This window comes from Monodelphis domestica, chromosome 6, assembly GCF_027887165.1.
Source record: "Monodelphis domestica isolate mMonDom1 chromosome 6, mMonDom1.pri, whole genome shotgun sequence".
Classification (NCBI taxonomy): domain Eukaryota; kingdom Metazoa; phylum Chordata; class Mammalia; order Didelphimorphia; family Didelphidae; genus Monodelphis; species Monodelphis domestica.
The window spans coordinates 31,646,273-31,673,151 of record NC_077232.1 but is presented as its reverse complement, the minus strand read 5'-3'; the positions used below and the strand labels follow the sequence as shown (position 1 = coordinate 31,673,151).

The following is a 26,879-nucleotide window of genomic DNA, read 5'->3' as shown; positions in this document are numbered from 1 at the left end:
CCAGGATCTCCTATCTCTAGGTCTGAGCCACCTAACTGCCCTCTCCACTCATCCTTTCAACCAAAGGTCCCTGATTCTCACTCCTGACAGCATTCATGTCTTCCCCCACTCAGTATTTGTGTATTATAGTCCCACACTCAATTCATGTTTCCTACTGTGTCTTTTGGGGACCAGAAAAAAAACCCTGACATACTTAGACCCCATTCTACTTATTTTTGTCTCCCATTATCTCCTCTGACTGGAGACAGATCATACAAATTACAGTGGCATTTGGAGGGACTTTAAGAAAGCCCTACACATACCATTGAGGATGAGGTCAAGTTGGCCACTGGTGGGAGACAGCTCTTCTGGGGCTTTGTTCCCTGTTAGCATAGAGGGCTGGAAGGAACCTCAGAGGTCAGTTAGGGGACTCTGTAAAAAATTAAAATTAATATACAATAATTTCAAATATTATATTGTATAAGATTTATTAATGATCACTAGAAGTAAAGGAATAAAAAGGTAACAAAATAAAACCATGTGCCCATGGCTAATCTACCTGTTCAAAAACCCCTCTCCACCACAGTGGCAACAGGAAGCAAAAAAAGCAAGACCAGGAACCCCACCCAATATACCCCCCTGTCTATGTCAGCAAATGACGACAGGAAGGCAGTAGGCTCCTGGGAGATGTAGTTCAAAGGCACCATATTTCCAATTACACAATTCCTGGTAACAGCAATAAAACGAGAAAACTGGAATCATCACCACTGACGTCCCTCCTAGGCAAGGTTAGACTCCTCTCCCCCATTCCCCCTCCACTCTTCTTTAAGGCCAGTCCAGGAGCCACAAGGGGCTGACTCATCTCTAAGGCTATTTCTCCTGGGGCCAGTTGACCCAGGTTATTAGTGGGACAGTCCTGGTTGATGACCTGGAAAGGACTTCTTTTAGCTGTCTCGCCCTAGGACTCCAGACTCAGCTTTCTCAGTCCCTTGCCCGAGATAGCAGCATAGAAAGAAGGCTAGCATGTATATAAATGCTAGCCTTTATAATTATAATTTTAGTATCATTATCCTCAGGGCCTCAATTTCCACATGTGTGAAATGAGAGGACTGGACTCTAGAGTCCTGGAGAAATCAGTGACCGAATGATCACTTCTGAATTCTCTGGGGATCTCCTGGGATGAACAAGTCTCCTTCCCTTTTGTCTCTCCTTCCCTGCCCCTGCCAGCTCCTCCCCCCCCCATTCAGATCCCTGTCTCCCCACTGTGTTTTCATAGAGGATACCCACAACTTGGAAACTGGCCTCCTTGAGGGGGTGGTTTATATCTCAAGCTTTTCTTGAAGAAGAATTCACATCCCTCCCTTTGTTAAAGGAATGAGGCGTATTTGCTTATGGAAAATTCCCTTCCTGAGCCAAGAATTCTGAGGACATGAAAGTTTGGGCTGTTTTGATCCCCCTCCCTCTTATTCTGGTGGGGTGAAAAGAAAACCAGACTGGAATTCAGTGAGCACTGGTCTTGGAGTCTGAGATCCTGGGTTCAAATTCTACCACTTCGAGCTCTGTGTGCTTAGGTTCAAATGATGGCTTCACCATTTGTTAGCTATGTGATTGACATCAAAGGACTTCCCCTCTCCAGACCTCAGTTTCCCCACCTATAGAATGAAGCAGTTGGCCTATCTGACCTCAGAGATGCTTTGTGGTTTATCAAAGGTCCCACAGAATAGGTATTGGATCTGGGATTTGAACCCAGGTCTTGTGGCTCCAAATTTACTTCTAAGAACCTCAGTTCCATCCTTTGTAAAATGTGGATAATAATAACAAGACTCTGCTTTCAACCACAGGTTTATAAGCCTTGATACAGAAACAAGAGTTAGAACTATTTAACCAAGTGATTTCAAATTCAGCAATAAATGATTCAGAGGTATTTGGCGGGTGCCCAGTGCTCATTGCCAGCCTGAGACAAAGTTCTAAAACTGGTGGAACTTGCCGTAATCACCCCCAAAATGAGAGTTTGGTCACCCTCCAACCCCAAGTCAAATACTTCTGCCCTATATAATTGAAGTGTCTGCTTTTCGTTAGCCTTTCAAAATATAGTTCAACAAACTTTTCATTAAGTGATGACTGTTAAGTGCAAAGAAGAGCTATAACTAGGGAACTTGGGTAGAGTGAATGGGGCTATGCCCCAAGGCACTAACATTTTTAAGGTATAAAAAGTTAACCTGTGCTTTTTCAGTAGCCAAGAACTATTATCATAACTAAATCTTTGATTGTAATTACTTCTTGTATTTCCATATTATGATTGCAAAGTTTGAAGTCTTTTGTGAAACATATCTCAGACCCTCAAGTTTCTATTTATGGGGGGCAGCTAGGTCCTGAATTCAAATCTATCCTCTGACATTTCCTATCCTTGTGACCCTGAATAAGTCATTTTCTCCCCATTGCCTAACTTTTACTTCTCTTCTACCTTAAAGCCAGTACACAGCAACATAAGGAATTTTACTTTAAAAAAATTCTATTTCTGACTTTGATGAGGAGAATTCTACTAAATCCAGGAATGGAGGGAGAAATACAAAATTTGTAGGAGATATTGTTCCTGCCCTCAAGGAGCTGCAATTTTGGTAGGAAGACAACATACAAATGTAGATAATTTATATATATATATATATATATATATGTCTATCAGGTCATTGATGAGAGACACATTGTGGTATAGTCAGGAAGACCTGTGTTCAAATCTAACCTCTGACATGAATTGAATGCATGACCTTGGGCAAGTCATAACCTCTTTGTGTCCCAGACATGCGTCTAAACTATAAATTATAGAGCAAATGCTGATTTCCATGGACTGAAGATTTTTCCTTACCAGAGATTTTCTGTTCCATTAAACCATAAGTGAAAGAAAGAAAGGAATGAAGAAAGAAAGAAAGGAAAGAAGGAAGGAAAGAAGGAAGGAAGGATAAAAGGAAGGAAGAAAGGATATGTATATGAAAGATCTGTTATGCTGGAGAATGCCATTGACGATCAAGCTGCTACTGATGGGCAGGGAGAAGAGAGATGATGCAAAGCTTCATGGGAATAGAACTTTTAAAAAGAAGAAATTTGGAAGTTCGTGCATGATATCACATAGATGTGAGTAGAAGGAGAACACATGGGGGTTTGACTGGTTTGTTGAGTGTTTTATATATGGAGAATCATCAGGTAAGGCTGAAAAGATAGCTCAAGATCTTGGGGGACAAGGGCACATTTTCCCCACTGATGTATCTGGATACTTTGGTGTGTCACTGAGGTCTCCTGTGTCCTCTTTGCCCCCAAAGTGACTGGGAAGATGGAGGGAGGAGGTGGTGGTAACCATAGTGGGGAGAAGAAAGGAGAGAGTTGGGGAGAGGGGGTCAGGGAAGAAGATGGTGAATGTGGTTGGGAAGGGGGAGGTGACACTTCTGGTCTCCCATATTGACTCCAAACTCAGCCTGGCATTCAAGATGTGCTACAAACTGGTCCCAATGAATTTAGCTTTCAAGGCAAACACTTAACTCCAGCCAGGACAGTCTCCTTCCCCTCCTTCCATTCTACCTTGCTCATTGCCCCACTCCATTTCCCTACTTTAAATTTGTTCTTGCCTTGAAAATGCCCTTCCCTCTTGCTCCCCATCCTTCTGGATGCAGCTCAAGCCCCATCTTATCTCTGCAATGCCTCTCTTCAGTGATCCCCCCACGGCTTCTCTTCTTGGCATTCTTACAGCATGTATTTTCTCTACCACTCATTTGCCACTTAATCATAGCCAACTCTTTACTGAAACTTAATAGATCACTGTGTGTTTCCTTGTTTCTCCAACTAGACTGTCCTTAAGGTCAAGAATGGTGTTAGGCTTTCTGGTATCCTTAATAGTCTCCAGTGTGGTGCTAAAATAGCCTAATGTAGTGGAAAGAGCACTGGTCCTGGAGTAAGGACCTAATTCTGTGACCCTGGGCTTCATGGCTTAGAACTTCAGTTTCCTCATCTGTAAAATGGGCACAATACTATTACTTTACCTATTTCTTTAGGAAGCATAAGGAAAGGGCTTCACATGACTGTTGAGATGGGAGTAGGTGTTCACTAAGCGCGTTCTCTCTCTCAACTCTCTCTCTCTCTCTCTCTCTCTCTCTCTCTCTCTCTCTCTCTCTCTCTCTCTCTCTCTCTCTCTCTCTCTCTCTCTCTCTCTCTCCCTCTCTCTCTCTCTCTCTCTCTCTCTCTCTCTCTCTCAACTTACTTTCTGTCTTGGAATCAATGCTAAGGATTGGTTCCAAGGCAGAAGAGTGGTAAGGGCTAGGCAACTGGGGTTAAGTGACTTGCTCAGGGTAGTTTTTGAGGTCAAATTTGAACCCAAGACCTCTCATTTCTTGGCCTGGCTTTCTATCCACTCAGCCTCTAGCTGCCCCTCAGTAAGCACTTTCAGTGAATAAATGGACCAGGTTCAGCGAACCTGGATTTGAATTCTGAATTTCAGCTCTGCTACCTCCTAGTTGTATAGCTATGGGAAAGTCAGTTAATTTCTCTGGTCCTTAGTTTCTGGGTCTGTAAAATGAGGGAGTTGGGCTCATTAACATCTAAGATCTCTTCCAGATCTAGGCAGGACAATGCAATGGAATTGTTTGAGTTTGAGGACCTGGGTTTGAATCCCAGCTCTGCCACTTTATAGCTACCTGTGTGACCTTGGGCAAATCAGTTCATCTTTCTGGACCTCAGTTTCCTTATCTGTAAAATTAGGGGGTCCTCCTGGACAGCCTGCTTCAATAAGAGCTACCTCTAGAATCCCTTCCAGCTCTAGATATATGATCTGTTCTAATTCTCTGATCCTTAGTGGTTGGGAAGCAGAAGAAAAAGGAACAGTTCTGTGTTGTGTTGTGTTGTGTTGTAGTGTGCCTGAGATGTGTCAGGAACAGGAAAATGTGGGGAGAAGCCCTGAGTAGGGGGCCTCAAGATGAAGAAGGTACCTTCTGGCCAAAGATGACCAATACCCAGCAAGCAGGCGTGGGGCCAACAGGCAGGATCTCCAAAATGGGCTTCTGCCCTTAGCCTGGTTTCTGTCCCTGCTTGGTTTCATGGGAGGGTTGCCAAGAGCATGATGGGAGCACCTGGAGAAAGACTCCCCTTTTGTGGCTTATAAGATCGTGCTGGTTTCAGAGGGTTCTGGACAGTCTGGTCCAGGACATTCTTTGCTGGAAAGAGGGAGTGTCATTTGCTTTGAACAGATGAAGTGGGAAAGCTTGGGAGTCCAACCGAGAAACATTCCCCCTCCTCTCAACCCAGACTTAGAAGCAACACAGAAAGCTGGCAAATACTGTTGCTTATTCATATTTTAAGAGGGCTTGAATGTTGGCAGCATACTGGAAGGATGGGGCGTCACCACCAAGCTAAACACAGGCAAAGGAGGCAGAGATGGAGACAGAGATGGGAGGGAGAGGGAGAGGGCAGCGACAGAGAGAGAGTAAAGAACAGGAGGAGGGAAGGAAGTGAAGGAGAAGGAGAGGGAAGGACAGGGAGGGAGAGGAAGGGACTAGAAGAATGAAGGGGATGGAGAGGAGAGCATTGGGAGAGTGGGTGAGACTGAGGGACTGAGCGAAAAAGAGACAGAGGCAGAGATAGAGAGAGGAGAGAGGGAAAAGGAGAGAGATGGGGACAGAGGCAGACACAGAGACAGAAAAAATAGAAGAGAAGAAAAGAGAAGAGGAGAGGAGAGGAAGAGAGAGGAGAAAGTCCGAGAATAAAAGGGAGAGAGGGGAAAAAGGGGAGAGACAGAGAGAGACAGAGAGAGACAGAGACAGAGAGACAGAGAGAGACAGAGTCAGAGAGGCAGAGACAGAGAGAGACAGAGACAGAGAGAAAGAGAGAGAGAGAGACAGAGAGAAAGAGAGAGAGACAGAGAGAAAGAGAGAGACAGAGAGAGAGAGAGAGACAGAGAGAGAGAGAGAGAGAGAGAGAGAGAGAGAGAGAGAGAGAGAGAGAGAGAGAGAGAGATGCAAAAGCTGCTGCAGTTTGAGGCTGACAGCTGTTACTGCTGTTGAGGGTTTTGGAGAGCAGATTCTTTCTGAAGGGATTATAATCAGGACAGTGAATCCTCCATAACAGTGGCACTGGGCTTCCCCAAAGGTCTGGGAGCCCTCAGGCAGCTGTTTATGACCTAGCTTCACCCAGGACTGGCAGTGAGGTATACCATACTGGACTTGGAGTCAGGAACACCTGGGTCCAGGTCCTGCCTTGGAGACTTTCTAGCTTAACCCTTCTGGGCTTCATATTCCCCTTCTGTAAAAGCAGAGCAACAATTGCAGATAGTTGCTCTGAGGCTCTGAACAGATAATGTTTATAAAACACTTTGCCAACCTTAAGGTACTTTGTAAATGGCAGTTAGTACTACTAACTAGAATGACTATTACTCTTCTTAGTTGCTTTGTCAGTCTGTCTCTTCCTTGCTCCCTCTTTCCCTCTCTGATTCTGTCTCTGTTTATCTCCTTTTATTACTAACTAGATTACTAGCCAGATTTTAGTAGACTTGATTTAAGTTACTATCGATACCTCCGAGTAGATATTTTATAAGATTGATTAGTAATCACTCAAAGTAAAAGAAATAAATATAGAAGTTCAAAGCTCAAGTATGAGCACGTGAGTAAACTTTCCTGCCAAGCTCCCCCCCCCCCCCAGGTCCCCCCCAGCCTCCTTCTGGGAAGAAGAGAGAGAGAGGTGGGGTCAGACCAGACCTTTAATTTCCGTACGTACACACGCAGCATTCACACTCAGTGTGAGCACGTAAATGGGATGCTGGGTAAGAGAATCCTGCGGAGCAAATTCTACCCACACACCCCTCTACCCCAAGTCCACCCAGATTGGAGTTAAAACTGCTTTTAGATATTCGACTCCTTTCAGACTTAGGTGTAAGCTTCATTTTGTTTCACAATCCATTCATTGAAAAGTCAGAATCCGAGGATTTCAGAGTTGGGGGCCCACCTGGTCCAATCCACAAACGACCAAGAATCTCCACTCGTACATCCTAGCCAACAAGTGATTGTCCGGTCTTGGCTTGAAGATTCAAGGAGGAGCCCATTACCTCCGAAGACCACCCAGGGTAGCTCCTGGCTCTAATGGTTAGGAAGTCTGGCCTGACAACAAACACAATCTTCCATTATATGATTTTCACCTATAACCCGTAGTTCTGCCTCCTAGGGCCAAGTAGAACAAGGCTTTTTTGTTGTTGTTCAGTCATTTCAGTCTTGTCTGACTCTACATGACCCCATTGGCGTTTTCTTTTTGGTTTGCTGTTTTCTTCTCCAGCTCCTTTGACAGATGAAGAAACTGAGGCAACAGCATTAAGTGACTTCCCCAGGGACTCACAGCCAATAAATGTCTGAGGCTGCATTTACATTCAAGTCTTCCTCACTCCATGTTCAGTGTTCTACCCAATGTATCACTAAAGTGCAGTCATTCAAGTTGCAAAAGTGTGGAGCAAGAACTAGAAAGAGTTCTAGATTTGAAGTCAGAGGACCTGGGTTCAAATCTCATACACATATGGTCTTGAACAATTCACTTTACATCTTTTTGCCCCAATATCCTTTCTGTGAGAGAGTTGGACCAACTTCAAATCAATGGTTCTGTCATTCTATGTCCTGGGACGCCAAGTGTCCTGACTCCATGTCCCACATTCCTATCCTTGATCCACCTCATTCTGAAGGCTCTGTCTGTTGCCAGAATCTCCCTGTTCTGTCTGTGCTGGTTGGCTGACTCCTTTCTAGACTTTTAAGCAGCAATCTGTTGGTGGTCCATTGCGGCATTTTAGAAGTCTGTGTCTGATGTTCTTAAAGGCAAAGGCGGCCAAGAGCTGCTTGGAGGATTTGGTGCAATTCCCAGGTCCTCTCCTGCCTAGCAACACCAACACCTCCACACTTTCCACACCCGATCCAGTCTTACAGATGGGTTTTTTGAGAAAAAAAATCCTTTCCATCACCCCAGCTAGCTCTTTCCCTCTTCCCTCCCCCCATAACTGCACTCCTCTTGGACGAAGTACATAGGAAATGGAGGGAAACAAGCAGAAAAAAGGATGAGACTTGCCCAGAATCTTACAGTTCCATGGAGGACAAGGCTGAACTGAATTTGTCTCTGTTTCCCAATATGGGCTCCAGATGGTTAGGCCAAAAGCCATTTTCCCATTCTATAGAAGGACAAATGCCAAAGTTCAGGCAGGTGATTTGGGAGCACAGAGAGGTGAGGTGGGAAGAGAACAGAGAGGTCAGATGATCTGCATTTGGAGAAATTGTCCTCAATTCCCTTCATGTAAAATGAGAGAGTTGGACTAGCTAGTCTTGAAGATTTTTTCCATCTGGCACTGAAGATCTCTCCCAGCTCTGACAATCTCTGTTCTAAAATCTCTCCCAACTCTGACATCCTCTGTTCTAAGGTCCCTTCCAGTTCTGATATTTTCTGTTCTAAAATCTCTCCCAACTCTGACATCCTCTGTTCTAAGGTCCCTTCCAGTTCTGATATTTTCTGTTCTAAAATCTCTCCCAACTCTGACATCCTCTGTTCTAAGATCCCTTCCAGCTCTGATATTTTATGTTTTAAAATCTCTCCCAACTCTGACATACTCTGTTCTAAGATCCCTTCCAGCTCTGATATTTTATGTTCTAAAATCTCTCCCAACTCTGACATCCTCTGTTCTAAGATCCCTTCCAGCTCTGATATTTTATGTTTTAAAATCTCTCCCAACTCTGACATACTCTGTTCTAAGGTCCTTCCAGTTCGGATATTTTATGTTCTAAAATCTCTCCCAACTCTGACATCCTCTGTTCTAAGATCCCTTCCAGCTCTGATATTTTATGTTTTAAAATCTCTCCCAACTCTGACATACTCTGTTCTAAGGTCCTTCCAGTTCGGATATTTTCTATTCTAAGATCTCTGTCAGCTCTGATATCCTCTATTCTAAGGTCCCTTCTAAGTTCTGACATTCTCAATTCTAAGCTCCTCTCCAGCTCTGACATTTTCTATTCTGTGGCTGCTTCCAGCTGTGATATTTTATATTCTAAGATCTCTGTCAGCTCTGACATCCTCTATTCTAAGGTCCCTTCTAAGTTCTGACATTTTCTGTTTTAAAATCTCTCCCAACTCTGACATCCTCTATTCTAAGGTCCCTTCCAGCTCTGATATTTTATGTTTTAAAATCTCTATCAGCTCTGATATCCTCTGTTCTAAGGTCCTTTCCAGCTGTGATATTTTATGTTTTAAAATCTCTCCCAACTCTGACATCCTCTGTTCTAAGGTCCCTTCCAGCTGTGATATTTTATGTTTTAAAATCTCTGTCAGCTCTGATATCCTCTGTTTTAAGGTCCCTTCCAGCTGTGATATTTTATATTCTAAGATCTCTGTCAGCTCTGACAGCCTCTATTATAAGGTCCCTTCTAAGTTCTGACATTCTCAGTTCTAAGCTTCTCTCCAGCTCTGACATTTTCCATTCTGTGGCTGCTTCTAGCTCTGATATTTTATATTCTAAGATCTCTCCCAAATCTGACATCCTTTGTTCTAAGGTCCCTTCCAGCTCTGACATTTTACGTTCTAAGATCTCTGTCAGCTCTGACATCCTCTATTCTAAGGTCCCTTCTAAGTTCTGACATTCTCGATTCTAAGCTCTTCCAGCTCTGACATTGTATGTTCTAAAAATTCCCAACTCAGATATTCTCTATTCTAAAAGGTCCCTTCTTAGTTCTGATATTCTCTATTCTAAGCTCTCCCCCAGTTCTGACATTCTGTATTCTAAGGTCCTTTCCACTTCTGATTTTTTGGGTTCTAAGCTCCCTCCCTGCTCTGACATCTTCTATTCTGTGCTTTAAGATATGTCCTTTGTCCTGGCTTTGCCGGGCCAGGGCTTCCTGCCCTGGTGCAGTTTTTGGTACTCAACAGGAAGATGGGGGCGGAGCACCCCCTGTTGGCAAATTCTTATTATACCTTTTTTTTTTTTTTGCCAGAGAAGCCGGAAAGATACTCCTTGACTTCAAAACTCATTCCTGGGACTCTGGCACTCTGTGCCAAGTTTCCTGGACCAGAGTTTGTAACTCACACCTCAGGCGAGCAGCTTTCCTACTCCTTTCTATAAGAAGAGGTGGGCAGGCTCATTTTAGAAGATGGGAAATGATATACCCCTGGAAATTCTGTAAAGCGTCTCCTTTGAGCCTTACGTCTCTGTGGGGGTGAATATTTCCGGTATTTTCATGCTTGTTTTACAGATAAGGAAACTGAACCACCTGGTGCCCATTCTTGGGGTGATGCTCAGCTTCTCTCTCCCAATGACTCACCTATCCATCAACAGCCAACATATCATATTTCCTTCTCTACAACATCTCTCCCATGTGTCTCCTCTCACCCCATTGCACCCTGGTTCATGCCTAAATTACTTCATATCTCGACTATTGCAATAGCCTTCTAGGTGATCTCCCTGCTCCAAGTCTATCCCCACTCCAGTCCATTCTATACTCAGCTGTGAAAGTGTAGCTCTGCCCATGGATGGTGCATAGAGTACCAGACATGGAGTCAAGGAGACTCCTCTTCCTGAGTTCAAATCTGGTCTCAGACACTCACTATCTGTGTGACCCTGGGCAAGTCAATTAACCCTGTTTGCCTCAGTTTCTTCATCTCTAAAATGAGCTAGAGAAGGAAATGGCAAAATCACTCTATTTTTGCCAAGAAAATCTCAAATGGGGTCATGAAGAGTCAACCATAACTAAACAACAACAAAGTTCTGCCCATGTTCCTTACTTGCTCAGTAAACTTCATTGGCTCCCTATTACCTCCAAAATCAAACATAAAGTTCTTTATTTGTCTTTTAAACACTTCAGAGCTGGAGTCCTTGTTACCTTTCTCCTCTTACATTCTACTCCCCACTAGGAACTCTATGATTCAGCCATATGGGCCTATTTGAGATACTTTACACAGAACAGTCTCCATCTTTATGCCTTGGTACTGAGTATCCCCATGCCTGGAATATCCTCCCTTCCAGCCTCCAACTCTTAAGATTCTTAGTTTCCTTTAAGGCTCAGCTTAGACATCACCTCCTCCAGGAAGTCTTTCCTGGTTCCTCCTCCACTGCTAGTGAGTGCCATCCCCTCCAAAAATGTCTTCTATCTACTTTATATCTATATTATTTGTTCAGATTCATATATTTTATGTATATACTTGAGGGAAGGGGTTGTTCTTGCCCTTTCTTTCTGCTTAGTGCAAGGCCTGGACCATTTCAGTTGTTCAGTGACATCTGACTCTGGGGTTTTCTTCGAGAAGATACTGGAGAGATTTGCTATTTCCTTCTCCATCTCCTTTGACAGATGAGGAAACTGAGGCAAATAGGGAGAAGTGACTTGCCCAGAATCAAACAGTTAGTAAATGTCTGAGACTGGATTTGAACCCAGGGAGATGAGTCTTCTTGACACCTGGCCTGTCACTATTCATTGTGCCATCTAGCTGCCCCCTGGCCCAGAGTAAGTGCTTAATAAATGGTGACTGATTGAAGCTCAGAGACATATAGTGATTTGTTAGTCCCGTTGGAGTAGTATCAGATGTAGGATTTGAATCCGATGTACTGAAATCAAGCCCAGGTAGACCTACCTGTAGCTTTTCTTGATGGAGACTTGGAGATAGAGATGCTGCCTGTCTCTTCATGTTCCCAGGTGTCTGATATCCCTTTCTGGCTCCTGTTCCAAAGACTTTTGATGCCCAGGATTTGGATCATATTGAACCCTTCTTCTCTCCCACAAAATATCTTGTACCTTGTTGGCATTTAATAAATATTAACTCAAAATTTTATAGGACTTTGCAAACCACTTTTCTTAGAACAGCCCTGTGAGATGTGGTGAGCAATCATTACTATTCCTAATTTACATATGAGGAAACCGAGGCACAGAGAGACTTAAGTGCCCACGGCCACAGAACTGGGAACTTCCAAGAGGATCCAGAGCCTATTGTTCTTTAAAAAAAAATTTTAAACCCTCACCTTCCATCTTGGAATCAATACTATATATTGGTTCACACAGCTGGGAAGTGTCTGAGTCCAGATTTGAACCTAGGACCTCCTGTCTCCAGGCCTGACTCTCAATCCACTGAGCTACCCAGCTGCCTCCAGAGCCCAGTGTTCTTGATACATTCTCGTGCATCTCAATACATTTTGTTGGATTGAAATGATTCTGTTTAAACCAGATTTGACTTGGGCTAAGAGAAGCTTTTGAGGAGGAAATGAAATTTCCAGGAAGGTCTGGCTATTGTATCTGCTCTTTAGCAGAATGGACCCCAGAGCTTAACCCTCCAGCTCATGATGGAGGAGAGCTGCCAGTTCCTGGAAGACTTGAGGCAGCTCTCTTCCTAACTCTGCCTTCTGTGGTAGCCTAACCATTTTCTCTACATATTCCTTGGGGGAACAGTGAAGTGTTGTTGGGTATTTGTTGAGCAAAGGTAGAATAAGCAGTCATCAGCCTGAATTAAAGTCCCCAATCTGCTACTTACTACTTATGTGACCCTGGGCAAGTCACTTCCTCTTTTTTAAAAAACCCTTACCTTCTGTCATAGAATCTATACTATGTATTGGTTCTAAGGCAGAGGAGCAGTAAGGGCTAGGCAATGGGGGTTAAGTGACTGGCCCAGGGTCACACAGCTAGGAAGTCTCTGAGGCCAGATTGGAAGCCAGGAACTCTTGTCTCCACGCCTGGCTCTCTATCTACTGAGTCAGCTATGTTTTTATGTTTATGTTCATAAACATGTGTTTATGAAGCAATGATTTTGTGCAGTTAGCTGGAGAGACAAAGATGGAAATGACCCATGTAGACTTCTCCTCCTTTCCCCAAACCCACAGTGTAGCCATCTTTCCATCAGTGTCAGCAGAGGCCATCTTTATCTAATTCTTCATGTTTCTAGATAAAGACTTGCCCAAGATCATGGTGAATTAGTGGTAAAACCTTGGCTCACATTAAGAGTGCCACCTTCCATGCCAGTCTTGGGGAGGGAAAGCTAGGGCAGGTTGTTCCTCCCAATGACTAGATTTTTAAAAGTACCATCAATGGATCCATCCATATTCTATCTCATGAGATCTATGGCAAAGGTGAGTATTACTTGGCTTCCATTGTTGGACTTGAAGTCTCCTGGATGTGTTTGTTGGTCTAGAGCAGGTAAATAAAGCAGGTGCCCTGGGGCTAAGGACTTGCAGACTGCAGTTAGGAATAATTATCCAAGCAGGAAAGGTAGGATGCCCTCTACATCACTTAAGCCATCAAAATGATTTACTACAGCCTGAATGAATGTACAATGGGAGAGATTTCTCTTGTTGACCTCCTTGGGTTGGCCTTCAGTATATTTTCCCCTTGTCCCTCCCTAGGCAAGGGGATGGTCTGGGGCTCAGTGCCAGGCTTTGGATATCCCAGGACCATGTTGGTGAAGGCATGGCACATGTGCTTCAGAGGCATGGAGGGAGCTGTTCCATTTCCCCTCTCCACCACACCTGAGGACATTTTTTTGCATGCTTTACCCCTCTGTCCAACAGCTCAATGAGAGCACCTTTTCCTTGTGCTCTTTGAGGGGGGGTAATGTGGGGGACTCACAGGCAGCTTGAAGGTGCAGTTTGGGTATGTGATCTCTAAAATGTTTGCCAGTGCTGTATGTTATGTCCTAAGACTAATGGGGTATGTGTGGATGATGGAAAACAAAGGTCATCCATTGCCTTATGTACCATTTCCTTTTCCAGCTCATTTTTATAGAAGAGAAATTGAAGCAGACAGTATTAAATGACCTGCCTAGAACCATATAGATAGTAAGGTCTGAAGCCAGATTTGAACTCAGGAAGATGAGTCTTCCTGACTCTGGATCTGGCTCTCTATCCACTTTACCACCTATTTGCCCTATAACATAAATAATCCCACCTCTCCTTCTGGGACCTCTTTCCCAACTCCAACTTATATAGACAGGCTGAGTCCTAGAGTTGTCATTCCCTTCAGGGTTCTAGGATTAACTCGGAGGGTCTAGGGTATCTAGTGTTGCCATTCATGAGCCCCCACTAGTGTACTTCCCATCGATAATCAGCTCATACATTCAATTAGCTTTTGGAATCCCCTTTCTAACCTTTGAAGGACTGAAGTAGCTGAGGCAAAAGGGGCTGATAGAAAGGCTTTCTCTAGAGCAGGGGTCCTCAAACTTTTTACACAGGGGGCCAGTTCACTGTCCCTCAGACTGTTGGAGGGCCAGACTATAAAAAAAAACTATGAACAAATCCCTATGCACACTTATTTTATTTTTAACGTAAAAAAACAAAATGGGAACAAATACAATATTTAAAATGAACAAGTAAATATAAATCAACAAACGGACCAGTATTTCAATGGGAACTATGGTCATCCTGTGCTCCTCTCACTGACCACCAATGAAAGAGGTGCCCCCTCCAGAAGTGTGGTGGGGGCCTGATAAATAGCCTCAGGGGGCTGCATGTGGCCCGTGGACTGTGGTTTGGGGACCCCTGCTCTAGAGCTTCAAGAGAGGCCATGGAGAGGCAACGTTGTAAGTGGAAAGAGAAGCAAATTTGAAATTGTAGGATCCAAGTTTGAATCTGCACTTGACTGCTTGGCCTCATCAGTTTCTTCATCTTCATATGCATATACTCATACACATGTATGTATATATATGTATACATATACATGCACATATATTACATATTCTAATATTATATATACATATATAAAATTGTCTCTGTCTCTGTCTCTGTCTCTGTCTCTCTCTCTCGGTCCTAGAGGGTAGGCACTAAGGAAGACAGCTTCTATAAAGGGAAGGGAATGAGCATTTATTAAGTGCCTACTACATGCCAGGCGCCATGCTAAATAGTTGACAAATGTCTCACTTGATCCTTACAACAACGTTGGAGACAGCCATTATGATGCTCCTTATTTTACAGTTGAGGAAGCTGAAGGAGACAGAGGTCAGGTTACTTGCTGAGGATTATTTGGCTCATAAGAGTCCAAGATCAGATTTAAACACAGGCCATTTGACTTGAGACCCAATGCCTATCTCACTGTACCGCCTCGCTGCTTGACTATAGCTAGGCATGTGTGCACACACACATACAATTTATATATGTACATAAGATGCCTACATGCATGGACATAATTTATGTATAGTATACACGGAAGCACAAATGTATAGAACACACATAAATATACATGTATATATAACACAAACATGTGATACATACCAACATAAGCATACATGTATACATAACATACATGTATATATAACACAATAAATATATATACATATAACACATATACGTACACACATACATGTATAGATACATATAAATATAGACACAATGTAAACATATATGTATGCCTATACATAACATGCATATAAGTAGATGTGTATATGTACATAATACATACACATATGATCATGTATGTTCATGTATATAATACAATAAGTATAGGCATATAATGCATATAAGTATGCATGTATATATCACATACATGTATAGATATACATATGTAATGGACAACATAAACATACACATGTAACACACAATAATTCAGGTCAAGTGATTTACCCAGGGTCACACTTAGGCTAGATTTGAATCCAGGACCTTTCTTCTCCAGGCCTGGCTCTCTACCAACTGAGCCACTTGGCTGTCCCCAAGCAAGTCATTCCTAAAAAGCTTCAGTTTCCCTTGCTGTAAAATTGAGGAGATTTGCCTGGGTGGCCTCTAAGTTTCCTTCCAGCTGTAAGTCTCTGGTCCTCTGAGCAGATCCTGGGCTCCCAGCAGCCCTGGCTACGCGCTACTCGTTTTATGTTCTGAGGTTCTTTGAGCTCCAGCAGTCCACACTTCACTGTAATAGGAGATGTCAGCGGAGAAAGAGGAGGTAGAGAGGAAACAGGGAAAGCTTAGAAATGACAGATCACAAGGGCTTGTGGGCTTTTGGAGGCGAGCCTCTTAGGACCTATGTTCTCTCATTCTAGAAATAAAAGCTTTGGGAAACTATCCCACTGAACTGAGTCTGGTTAGGGAGAAAACACATGTGGCATGTTAATTTAGCAGTTACTGTTTTTAAAAGGATTACACAGAGAACCACAGAACATCAGAGCCAGGAGGCACCTTTGAGATCTTCTGGGTCAATGTCCCCTTCCCCCCCCCTTTTTTGTTTTGTAAGGGAGGAAACTCAGATCCTGTGTGCTGTCAAATGTTCAGGGGAAAAGCTGTTTCAGTGGGTCAACAAATAGATATTAAGTGTTGGAGTGGGGTTAAGGAAAGAAAGTAAAAACAAAATGAAAGAAAAAAACCCAATCCTTGCTTCAAATAATTCACTTTCTAAAGGGGAGACCACATATCAATAACTACATGTTGTTGTGGTTGGTGGTGGCTAGGTGGTGCATTGGATGGGGCATAGGATCCGAGAGTCAGGAAGATCTAAGTTCAAATCTGATCTTAGATGTGTGACCTTGGGCAAGTCACTTAACTCCGTTTGCCTCATGTTCCTCATCTGTAAAATGAGCTGGAGAAGGAAATGGCAAACCAGTCCAGAATCCAGTATCAAGAAAACCCCAAATGAGGTCATGAAGAGTCAGACATGACTAAAATGACTGAACACAATAAGAAGTCTCAGAGAGGAAGGTGCTAGCAGGTGGAGAACTGCACCTGAAGAAGGTGAAATCTGAGCTGAGCCAGGAATGTGTGGAGAGAGAGAAGATTCCAGGCATGGGGACAGCCTGAACTGAGGCACAGGGTGGAAGATGGAGGGTCATGTTTGAGGCACCCCAAAGAGGTCAATGTACCAAGGCAATTAAGTGTAAGAAGCCTCAAAGGGTAGGAAGAGTCACATTCTAAACCACTTTTTGTGTCAGAGGATTATATATTTGATGCTTTGTTATAGGGAACCCCTAGAGCTCACTGAGCAAAAGAAATCACATGGTCAGACCCATGCTTTGGGAAAATCACCTGGACATCCGCCTCACCTCTGTGAGTTAGTGTTTCCTCAACTGTAAAATGAGGGATTCTAGGGGGCAGCTGGGTGACTCAGTGGATTGAGTCAGGTCCAGAGATGGGAGATCCTGGGTTCCAATCTGGCCTCACATACTTCCTAGCTGTGTGACCCTGGGCAAGTCACTTAACCCTCATTGCCTAGCCCTTACCCCTCTTCTGCCTTGGAACCAATACCCAGTATTAATTCTCAGGTGGAAGGTGAGGGTTTTAAAAATGAGGGATTCTATGCCATCTCTAAATATATGATCCTGTGTAGTCCATTCTCTCCTCCTCTCATTTTAATTCAGACAAAGAAGTTAGGGTCCAGAAAAAGGCGATTGACTTACCCAAGGTCACACAGGGAATGAGTAGAAAAGAAAGCTACTGTTACTATAGTGAATCAGTGAAAGTTTCCTTCAGCTTTAAGGGAGAGAGTTGTTGGATGAGATTTAGTGGAGAGAGAGGCACAGGGGACAGTTAGGTCAAATGGTAGGAGATGGTAAATGGAGTGCTGATCGACTGGATCATAGAGTGTATGAAATGTAGTAATGGAAATAAGGCTGAAAAGATTGTAAAGGGATTGAAATACCAGAGGAGAGAAGCAAAAGCACTGTAAGGCCATTCTAATAGCTTAGTACCCTGGATCCTGACCTCCATTTTCTCTCTGATAACTGGACCAGTCTCCCTTCTAGTGACAAGTCTGAGCCCCTCCTCTCTGCAGCCTAGTAAATATAGCCTCTATTTCTTCAGTAGAGGTTAACAACACCTTGCATGCAGTTGGTGCTTAATAAATGCTAGGTAAGTTGTATTGACTCAACCTGGGAGAGGCAGATGGTGCCAAAAGAGTTATAACTGGGAAGGCAGCTCAGGGGACTGAGAACCAGGTCTAGATATGGGATGTCCTAGGTTCAAATCTAGCCTCAGACACTTCCTAATAGCTGTGTGACCCTGGGCAAGTCACTTAACCCCCATTGCCTAACCCTTATGACTCTTCTGCCTTGGAATAAATTTTGGTTCCAAGACAGAAGGTAAGAGTTTTTTTAAAAAAATTATAACTAGGAATTTTTTCACCTAGGGCAAAATCAGCTTGGGGAGTGGGGCTGGGGCAGGAGAAACAGCTTCAGATAACAATTGGAAGAGGGTGTCAACACTGATGCAGAGAATAGTCCCATCTCAGGCGTCATTGTTCAGAGGTTCAGAGAAATTAAGTATAGATAGCAAATGGCAAACTAGAGATTAAGAGTCAAATGTGCATAAAGCACCTCAAAGTCACAGACAGACCTGGGTTCAAGTTCTACCTCTAACACAGAGTCTGAATGACCTTGGGCAAGAAACTTAAGCTTCAGTGCTCGAAGCAACTTTCTAAAACTCTAAGTTGCTGAGTTGGTATATACCAGAGGTTGTTGGATGAGATTCAGTGGAGAGAGGCACAGGGGACAGCCAGGTCAAAGCCTGAGCGAGTTTCCTCAACTAGGAGTTTCCTTTTACTGATGAAATCACAATCTAGTCCCTATTCCTATCCCTATTATTAGGCCAGGCCCTTGGCCTCACGGAAGCAGCAGTCTAGTAAGGGCATGATGCCAACACACAGTGTTTGTGCACAATATCAGAGGAGATGAGTATTTTAAGAGGGTGCAAAACACTGTCCAAGGTCCTGAATGGGATAGCGAGGCTCTTTACACAGGGAAGTGATTATCTATCAAATAAGATAAGTAGAGTATTTAGCACAACACTTGGCAAATAGTTCATTCTTTTTTTTTTTAACCCTTACCTTGTGTCCTAGTAACAATTAAGACAGAAGGTCAGTAAGTGATTTGCCCAGGATTGTACAACTAAGAAATGTCTGAGATTTGAACCCAGGACCTCCTGCTCCAAGCCTGGCTCTCAATCCACTGAGCCACCTTGGTGCTCCTAAATAATAGGTTCTTTTTTTTTTAAATCCTTACCTTTTCTCTTAGAATAAATACTAAGTATAAGTTCTAAGACAGAAGAACGGTAAGGGCTAGGCAATTGAGGTCGTATAGTAAGGCCATGTCTGAGGTCAGATTTGAGCCCAGATCTTCTCCTCTCTAGGCCTGACTCATTATCCACTAAGCCATTCAACTGCCCCATGGAGGTAGGTTCTTAATACATGCCTATTTCTTCCCTTCCCTTGATTTGAGTGTTAAAATATGGGAAGGAATTCCACTAATGAATAGAGAGAAGGGAGCATTTCTGGTAGGAGGGAACAGTGGCTGAGCAAAGGACTGGAAGTGGAGAATACAGTAAACAAAGAAAAATTAGTCCTACCATAACTAGTTCTCTTTTCTGATAATGATCTGCTCTGAAATTAGCTAGGCTGGTTCTCAGCTAGCCCTTCCTTGAATGGAATTCCCAGAAGCCTTTCCAAGTCTGTTCTTGGCTCCCAGTACAAACACTGCCATCAGCTGGGCATCAGTGGGAAGATGAGAAGTCTAAATCCTCCCAACCCTTTAAAATCTGTAAGGTACTTTTATAGCCAGGGTTGGTGGGGTGATGGCATAGAATTGGGGGTGGGGGGGGGAGAAGGAGTCCTGGTCAAGGTCAAAGCTGAGGTCTTCCTTTCTCCATTCAGACAGTTCTTTAGAAGTTTTACTGGAAAGCCACTCTTGCTCCATTTTCTTAAATTCTCCAGCTCCAGATAGATTTCTCAGAGTAGCTCAGAAACAGATACTTTATTATTATTATTATTTAAACCCTTACTTTCCAACTCAGAATCAATACTATGTATTGCTTATGAGGCAGAAGAGTGGTAAGGGCTAGGTAATGGGGGTCAAGCGACTTGCCCAGGGTCACACACCTAGGAAGTGTCTAAGGCCAGATTTGAACCTAGGACCTCCCATCTCTAGGCCTGGCTCTCAATCCACTGAGCCACCCAGCTGCCCCCCAGATACTTTATTTTAAAAAATTTAATATGATTTAATTTAAAAAATATTTTCCCATGGTTCCATGATTTATGTTCTCTTCCTTCCCTCTTCCCTCCCCCTCCCAGAGCCGACAAGCAATTCCACCAGGTTATACACATATTATCACTCAAAACCTATAGAAACGGACACTTCAAATGATAAAGATGCTCGCTGCATCAAGTGTATATTGTATAGCTTGTTGAGTATGCTTACTGTGTTGTTAGCCATGAGCACAGTCTGGCTGTTTTGCATAGTCTAGCAATGTTATTATCCCATGAAGGTATCAGTTATTTCAGCAGCATTTAGACTCACTGCCTTATGGAATGGGGGCACTGAATCAGTTTAGACCTTGGGAATTGCTTTTTCCCACATTGAGAAGGGAGGAAGCTCTCTTGGTATCAGAATGGAAGACAACTTTTTCCTCCTTACAACGGGAATTTAAATCTTCTAGAGAGGGAAGAATTGAAATAACCAGATTTGATTCTGAATAGTACCACTCAGAATTATCCACAATGTGAAGTTATTGACTTTGCTAAGGACACGTTAGGAAATTTCAAGGGGTAACATATCAAAAAGGGGAGTGAGGGTGGATGAAGAATGTAAACGTGGAATTAATTGACAGTTCTCTGAATCTTATATAAAGACATCAAGATAGCCTGAATTATTAAGTATCTAGTTAGTCAGTAAAAAGAACTCAAGGAAAGGTAGGACTGAGCTGTGGCACCGAAGGGAGATACCAAGGAAGGTTGTCAGCTCTATAGGAACAGAAATCCTGGGCTAAGAGAAGTTCTAAGAAAAGTTTGACTTTTCCTCTAACTTCCCTTTTAGGTTTCTATCTATCCATTGTGTCATTACCCAAACATTTCTAGTAAAGTGAAATTTGCCTCAATTACAAAGAGGCCAGGATTTAACTAGAGATAGATAAATTTAGGCAGAGAACCCAATACCTGCCTTAGCATTAGTAATTTTCCTAACTGGGAGCTCAAAGAGATTGCAATTTAACTAATAGCTTTTTTCTCACTCCCTAAAGTCAAGGAGAAGGAATCACATAGATCTCAGGACATTATATTGCCCTTGGTCTTAAAAAGAGCTAATAATCTTATTTACTTATTTATTAATCTATCTATCTATCTATCTATCTATCTATCTATCTATCTATCTATCTATTTATCTATCTATCTATCTATTCATTCATTTATTTATTTCGATATAAAAGCCCTCACCTTCCATCTTGGAATCAATACTATGTATTGGTTCCAAGGCAGAAGAGAGGTAAGGGTTGGGCAGTGGGGGTTAAGAGACTTGCCCAGGGTCACAAAGCTGGGAAGTGTCTGAGGCCAAATTGGAACTCAGGACCTCCTGTCTCTGAATCTGACTCTCAACCCACTGAGCTACCTAGCTGCCCCCCTCCCCAGCTAATTATTTTAGCAAGTATTTCACTATTAGCATTATTACTCTCTGTGTGAGCAAGTCCCTCCGACTTTCTTTACCATCAAAATAAATGCATTGGACTAGCCAATCTCTAAGCTTCCTTCTAAACCTCTGGTCCAGATGTCTGTATACAGATATGTACGTGTGTGTGTGTGTGTGAGCCATACATATATCACTCAATATTTAGTGTTCTACTTTCTCCTGGAGATCCAGTATGGTGGAGTGCTTAAAGAGCTGTACTTAAGTCTCAATTCTAACAGCATTGACTGTATGCCTTTAGGCAAGTTAATGGCTCAATCCCAGCAACCTTCCAAGACTCTGGAGATCCCGATCTGAGGAGGATTTCCTCACTGGGAGATCCTTACATTGATAATATCATGGGTCCCGTTATTATCATATTATTATTAATTATATCCTTATTCCATTTGCATAGTGGGCTGTAAGGCTGCTTGATTAGCTGTTCACTCTGGTGTGGGGAAGCCATAATAATATATACACAATATCCTTAAAAATTGACGGGCTTTCCGTAGGAAACTGAGGCTCAGTTTATGCTGAACGCAGGACAACAGGGTGTAGTGAAAAGCAAAGCGAATTTGAGTTGCGTTCCTGCTCTTCCCCATCTGGGCCTCGGTTTCCTCAACTGTAAGACAAAGGTGCTGACCTGGGAGGAGATTTGAATGGGCTGGGATGAGTCCAGCGAGCCTTTCTACTGACCCCACAGGGTCATGGTTGCTTTGTCTCCGAGCTTGGATTTGAACTGAAGTTGGACCAGTCCACGGTTCTGGGCTCTGGAGGCTTCTGTGCTTTCCTTCCTTAGGGGCGGGGCGAGAGAGGGAAAGAGGGAACTGTCAGGCTGCATGGGAGCTGTCCCGGCTTGACTGGGCTGGGGCAATCTGTTGGGAGTGCTCTCTCCAAGGGATGTCTGGTGCTGAGGCTGCTTGCTCCAGGAGAGGGAGCTCCGCCCCAGGGCGCACAGGGAGCTTGCCAGGCAGGATGGAGTTGGACGCAGGATGGAAGAGGAAGGAGGCCTAGGGTTCCAAGTCTCCCTGGGGCCAGGGCTGTGAGTCAGAGTAATGTGTGTGGGCTGGGGTGGGGAGAAGATTGGGCTCGAGGGGCTGGGGGAGGCGCTGGGTACCCCGCAGCCTCTTATCCCGGTTTAGCCCAGTCGCACACGAATGCGGAGCGTTTGACTGACATGGGCCAAAGTTATCCCGGAATAAAGGCTGCACGCATGTGCCGTCAACCCGGATGTGAACTGGCGACCAGCCCTGCTCTCCAGCCCCCTCTTCCAGCCCCCACTCCCACCCACCCACCCTCCACCACCTCTCCTCCCGGGTTGGCCTTTGCGTGCTGTCATGGACCACTGAGGACGCAACCAGACCAAAGCCCACGCCGTGCAATCCGATCCGAGCCAAGCTACCGACTCCTGCTTCTAGGGGACCCAGGGAGCCGAGGGAGAGCCAGCGAGGAGACAGAGAGGTTTAGGGGCTAGAGGACCCCCCCCTTCCCTTCTCCTAGAGTCGGCACGGAGCCAAGGAAGGGGCCCCAGTCAAGGCCAGGCCTTTTACTGACATGTCAACTTCTTTATCTGATCCCTGAAAGCAGAATTCTTGTGCATTGGAATGAGAAGGTACCTTAGTCCAAGATCCTCATCCTTCATTTGAGGAAACTGAGGCTGGGGAACTGAAGTCACTTGTTGGGGTCATTGCCCAGCCAGCTCATTTCAGTCAGCAGTGCTGGACTCTAAGGGGTTCATAGGACCTTAGCCTTAGAGTTGAAAGAGACTGCGGTGGCTGTCTAGCCCAATCCCCCTCTTTTGTGGATGGGGAAACTGAGGCCCAGGGAGATTGTCTAAATGGAACTTAAAATCATAGTATCCTGATTTAAAGCCAGAAGAGACCTCAGAGGTCATCTGGTCCTGTTCACAAAAAAAGGAAGAGACTTAGTTGGAGAGACATTAAAGGGTTTGGCCCACAACATCCATGAACAGTGGCCGGATGGGTATTAGAACTGAGGTCCTCTGAATTCAGATCTTTGCTAGTGCATCAGAGTCGCTTCCCTGACTTCCCCTAATCTAGTCTGCCTTCAGCCCTCCTTCTTCCTTTTTTTCCACTGAGTCCCATATGGGACCTTAAAATTTCTTCTGCCCCTCTTCTTTCAGAGTCCAACTTCATCACCTATTTCCCTCCCAAGGGCATCAGAGCAGCCCTTAAAGAATCCCAATCTCGTCTCTTTCAGTCCCCCACTCAGACCATCTCTCCATTTTCCTTTTCCTGATCCCACACCTCTTTCTCCATGCCCCTCACGGCTTCTGTGAGGGGAGAGGGCAAGAAGGCTGCTGCCCGGGGTGGGCGCATGGACTTCCGGGGCAGGAAGTATGAGCGGGGAAGCAACTGGTCTGATCCTGAGGTGATGGAGCTGCTCCAGCTTTGGGCTGACAAATCTGTCCAGCTGGAACTGGAGAGCTGTCTTCGGAACCAGCATGTCTTTAACCGGATCGCCGAAGTGCTCCGGGAGAAGGGGATCCACCGCACTGGGGACCAGTGCCGGGAGAAGATCAAGAAAATGAAATTGGAATACCGTAAGATCAAGGACAGCAACAAAGTCACGCAAGGAGGCCGAACCTGGAAGTTCTACGAGGTGATGGACAACGTCCTTACCAGTCGGCCTTCCGTCTCCTATAACCCCATGATGGGCAATGCGGTCAGCCAGCCTGGGTTGCCCAGAACCTTTGTTGAAGGTTACCATCATCACTTTGCCCCTCCCAACCTCCCCTTCAGTCATTCCCAGCAGCCACCCGAGATGATTGAGATCAAATGTGAGCAAGTGGACTCCGAAGAGCAGTACCCAACCCCTGAACCTCTTCTCTCCATGACTTACCAGCCAACCTCCCCTAAGGATCAGCAAACAGAGCACAACTTTCTGGAAAGGGGACAGACTGGCTCCTCCCTCTCCAGGGTAGAGGTTCCCATTGAAACCAGAATCTCACCTTCAGGTAGGGAGTTGGCAGGGGAGGGGGGCTGCATGGAATGCTCTGGCAATAAAGGTGGGCAAAGTGAACAAAGGCTTTCTTAGACTCCTGGAATGTTAGAACTGGAAGGGCTCAACCTCTAGGAGATCTGTTCTATATGTCCCATATATGCCCATTCTGATTGGATTCTTTGTAGACCGATAAGAGAGAGAGAGGGAAAGACATACTCCAGGCATAGACCATGGGATCACGGCTTCCAGGGAAGGACCAGGGATTTCCTGGGCCTTCCTCATTTTTCATGTGAAGAAGCCAAGACTCAGCAAAGAGGTAGTGACTAGCTCCAATTAATGGAAAGACCAGGACTTGAATGACACTGTAAGCTCCTCAAGGGCAGGGACTGTTACCTTTCTTGGCATCCATAGCACCTAGTAGGCATTTAATAAATGCTTGGTGACACCATGCTCAGTGGTGATAGGGGAGGCCTGAATTCATGGTCAGGAGAAGCCTGGGGTCAATAATGAGTAAACTAGCCCAAGAAAACTCCCAAAGCATGCTGTCATCCATGACCCATTTCCTTCCCTTGTCAGTGTCTTCCTTGGTGACTCCTGTTCCTTTGCCCCTCCCCGTTATTCTCCCAGATGGTCCCATACCACTGCCTTATGTCTATAGAGTGCACCATGCCGAGCTTGGGAAATCATGTATGTCATCCCAGGTGAGGCAAAGATCATGGCTGATATTTAATAGGGGCAAACTAAGAGTTATCCAATTCTCATTGGACAAGGTGAGGCAGTTGGTGGAACTGAGACTAAGTCCTGCATCTTCTTTTCCTTTTACCCCAAGTGCCCCTGATTCTGATCTTACCACCAGAGGTGAGGAAAGGCTTGGAGATGAGGACACTGGGTTCCTTTGGGGTCTAATTGCATCAGCCATGGAGTAGAAGAATGTGATTGACTCTCTGCAGGGCCAACTTCATGCACATCTACCTGTATTTCAGCCCACTAGTTTCTCAACAGAAAAGAGAGAGAACTTGGCAAAGATCCTAGATTTAGAGCCAGAAGGAACCTTAGAGATCATGAAGACCAACCCTCTTATTTTATAAATGGGGAAACTGAGGCCAGATGCAATTTGTCCAACATTATGATGGGTAAAGGAGAGGGAGGATGGAATAGTCTTAAGCTGAACTTGACAAGCAACCAGTTCAATTGTAGTGGCAGGTAAGTGGCACAAGAGTGCTGGGACTTAGAGTCTAAAAGACCTGAGTTCAAAACCTGAACCAGACACTAGCTATATGACTTGGGGAAAGTCACTTAGCCTCTGGATCTGTTTCCTCATTTGTAAAATGAGGCAAATGGGCTCATTGTCCCTCAGGTCCCATTTGCCTTGAAATATTCTGACCCATTGTAGATAATTTAATAACAAATGCTTGTGCAAACTTATCAATGAGTGAGTCTGGTGTGGCATTAAGGCAAGTTGAGGGGGTGGCTAGGTGACTTCTGGGTTTGGGTCTAGATTGAGAGCCAGCCTTAGAGATGGGTTCAAATCTGACTTTGGATACTTCTTAGCTGGGTGACCTTGGACAAGTCACTTAACTCCATTTGCCTAGTCCTTGCTCTTCTGTCTTAAAGAGTTGTTATTAAGATCGAAAGTTAGGGTTTAAAAAATCAATATATAAACAGAAGCTATTATTATGAGCAGAGAAAGCTTGGTTCAAATCCCGTCTGGGGCATTTACTGCCTTGCAATCTTGGGCAAGTCACACCTCTCAGCCTCAGTTTCTTTATCGGTAAAATGAAGATGATAATACCTATAGTTGCTGCTTCCCAAGATTCCTGAGACCATAGATCTATAGCTGGAAGGGGCCCAAAAGGTCATCTGGTCCAATGCCTTTGTTTTGCAGTGGAGAAAACTGACACTCAGAGAATTGAAAGACTTACCAGGAGTCTTATAGGCAGTAATAAAAGATGGATTTTCTGCCCTACTCAGGTTCTCTGTCACCAGTTCTTCTTCTCCCCCCCCCCCCATTGGGCCCTGGAATATGCAGCAATGGGGATGGCTTTCCTACCGGTGTTTATCTAAATGTCTCTTTCTGTGACTTTTCTTTTAATTCAATTTTACTTTATTTTCAGCTCCAAATTATTTTTGTTCTCCCCACTCCTTGCCCTGTGCATTCCCTAATCATTGAAAAGGCAAGGAAAAAAATAATTCAAATATGTATAATCACGTACAACAAATTTCCTCATTAGCTATTTTTTTTTAAAAATAAAGGCAAGATAAAGAGAAGAAAATATAACTTTCGTCCATTCTCTGAGCCCTTCACCACTCTGTCTGGAGGTGGATAACATGTTTCATCTTGAGTCTTTGGAATTTTGTTGGGTCATTATATTGATCTTTCGAAGTTGATGATCTTTTCAATATTGTCATTATTGTTTAAATTGTTCTCCTGGTTCTGTTCACTCCACTGTGTGTTATCTCATATGTCTTTCCTGGTTTCTCTGAAACCATTCCCTTCATCATTTCTTATAGCATAGCAGTTTTCCTCCTATTTAATTATCATAACCTCTTTAGCTAGCTCCAGTTCTTTGTTGTTA

The 26,879-nt window shown here is 44.1% G+C and overlaps 1 protein-coding gene across 2 annotated transcripts in view; it reads left to right on the top strand.

Moving 5' to 3' along the window:
- Positions 1 to 2,880: 2,880 nt before the first annotated feature.
- Positions 2,881 to 26,879, top strand: part of LOC100013501 (1-aminocyclopropane-1-carboxylate synthase-like protein 1) — a 45,426-nt gene continuing 21,427 nt past the window's right edge. The window contains exon 1 of one of the 2 annotated variants that reach the window (XM_007497351.3): positions 2,881 to 3,108. In XM_007497351.3, the coding sequence (XP_007497413.3) occupies positions 2,958 to 3,108 (151 nt within the window). In that variant the 5' untranslated portion in view covers positions 2,881 to 2,957. Of the gene's footprint in view, positions 3,109 to 22,128; positions 24,317 to 26,879 lie in introns of those variants that run through there. The other variant, XM_001367849.4, reaches the window with a different exon arrangement.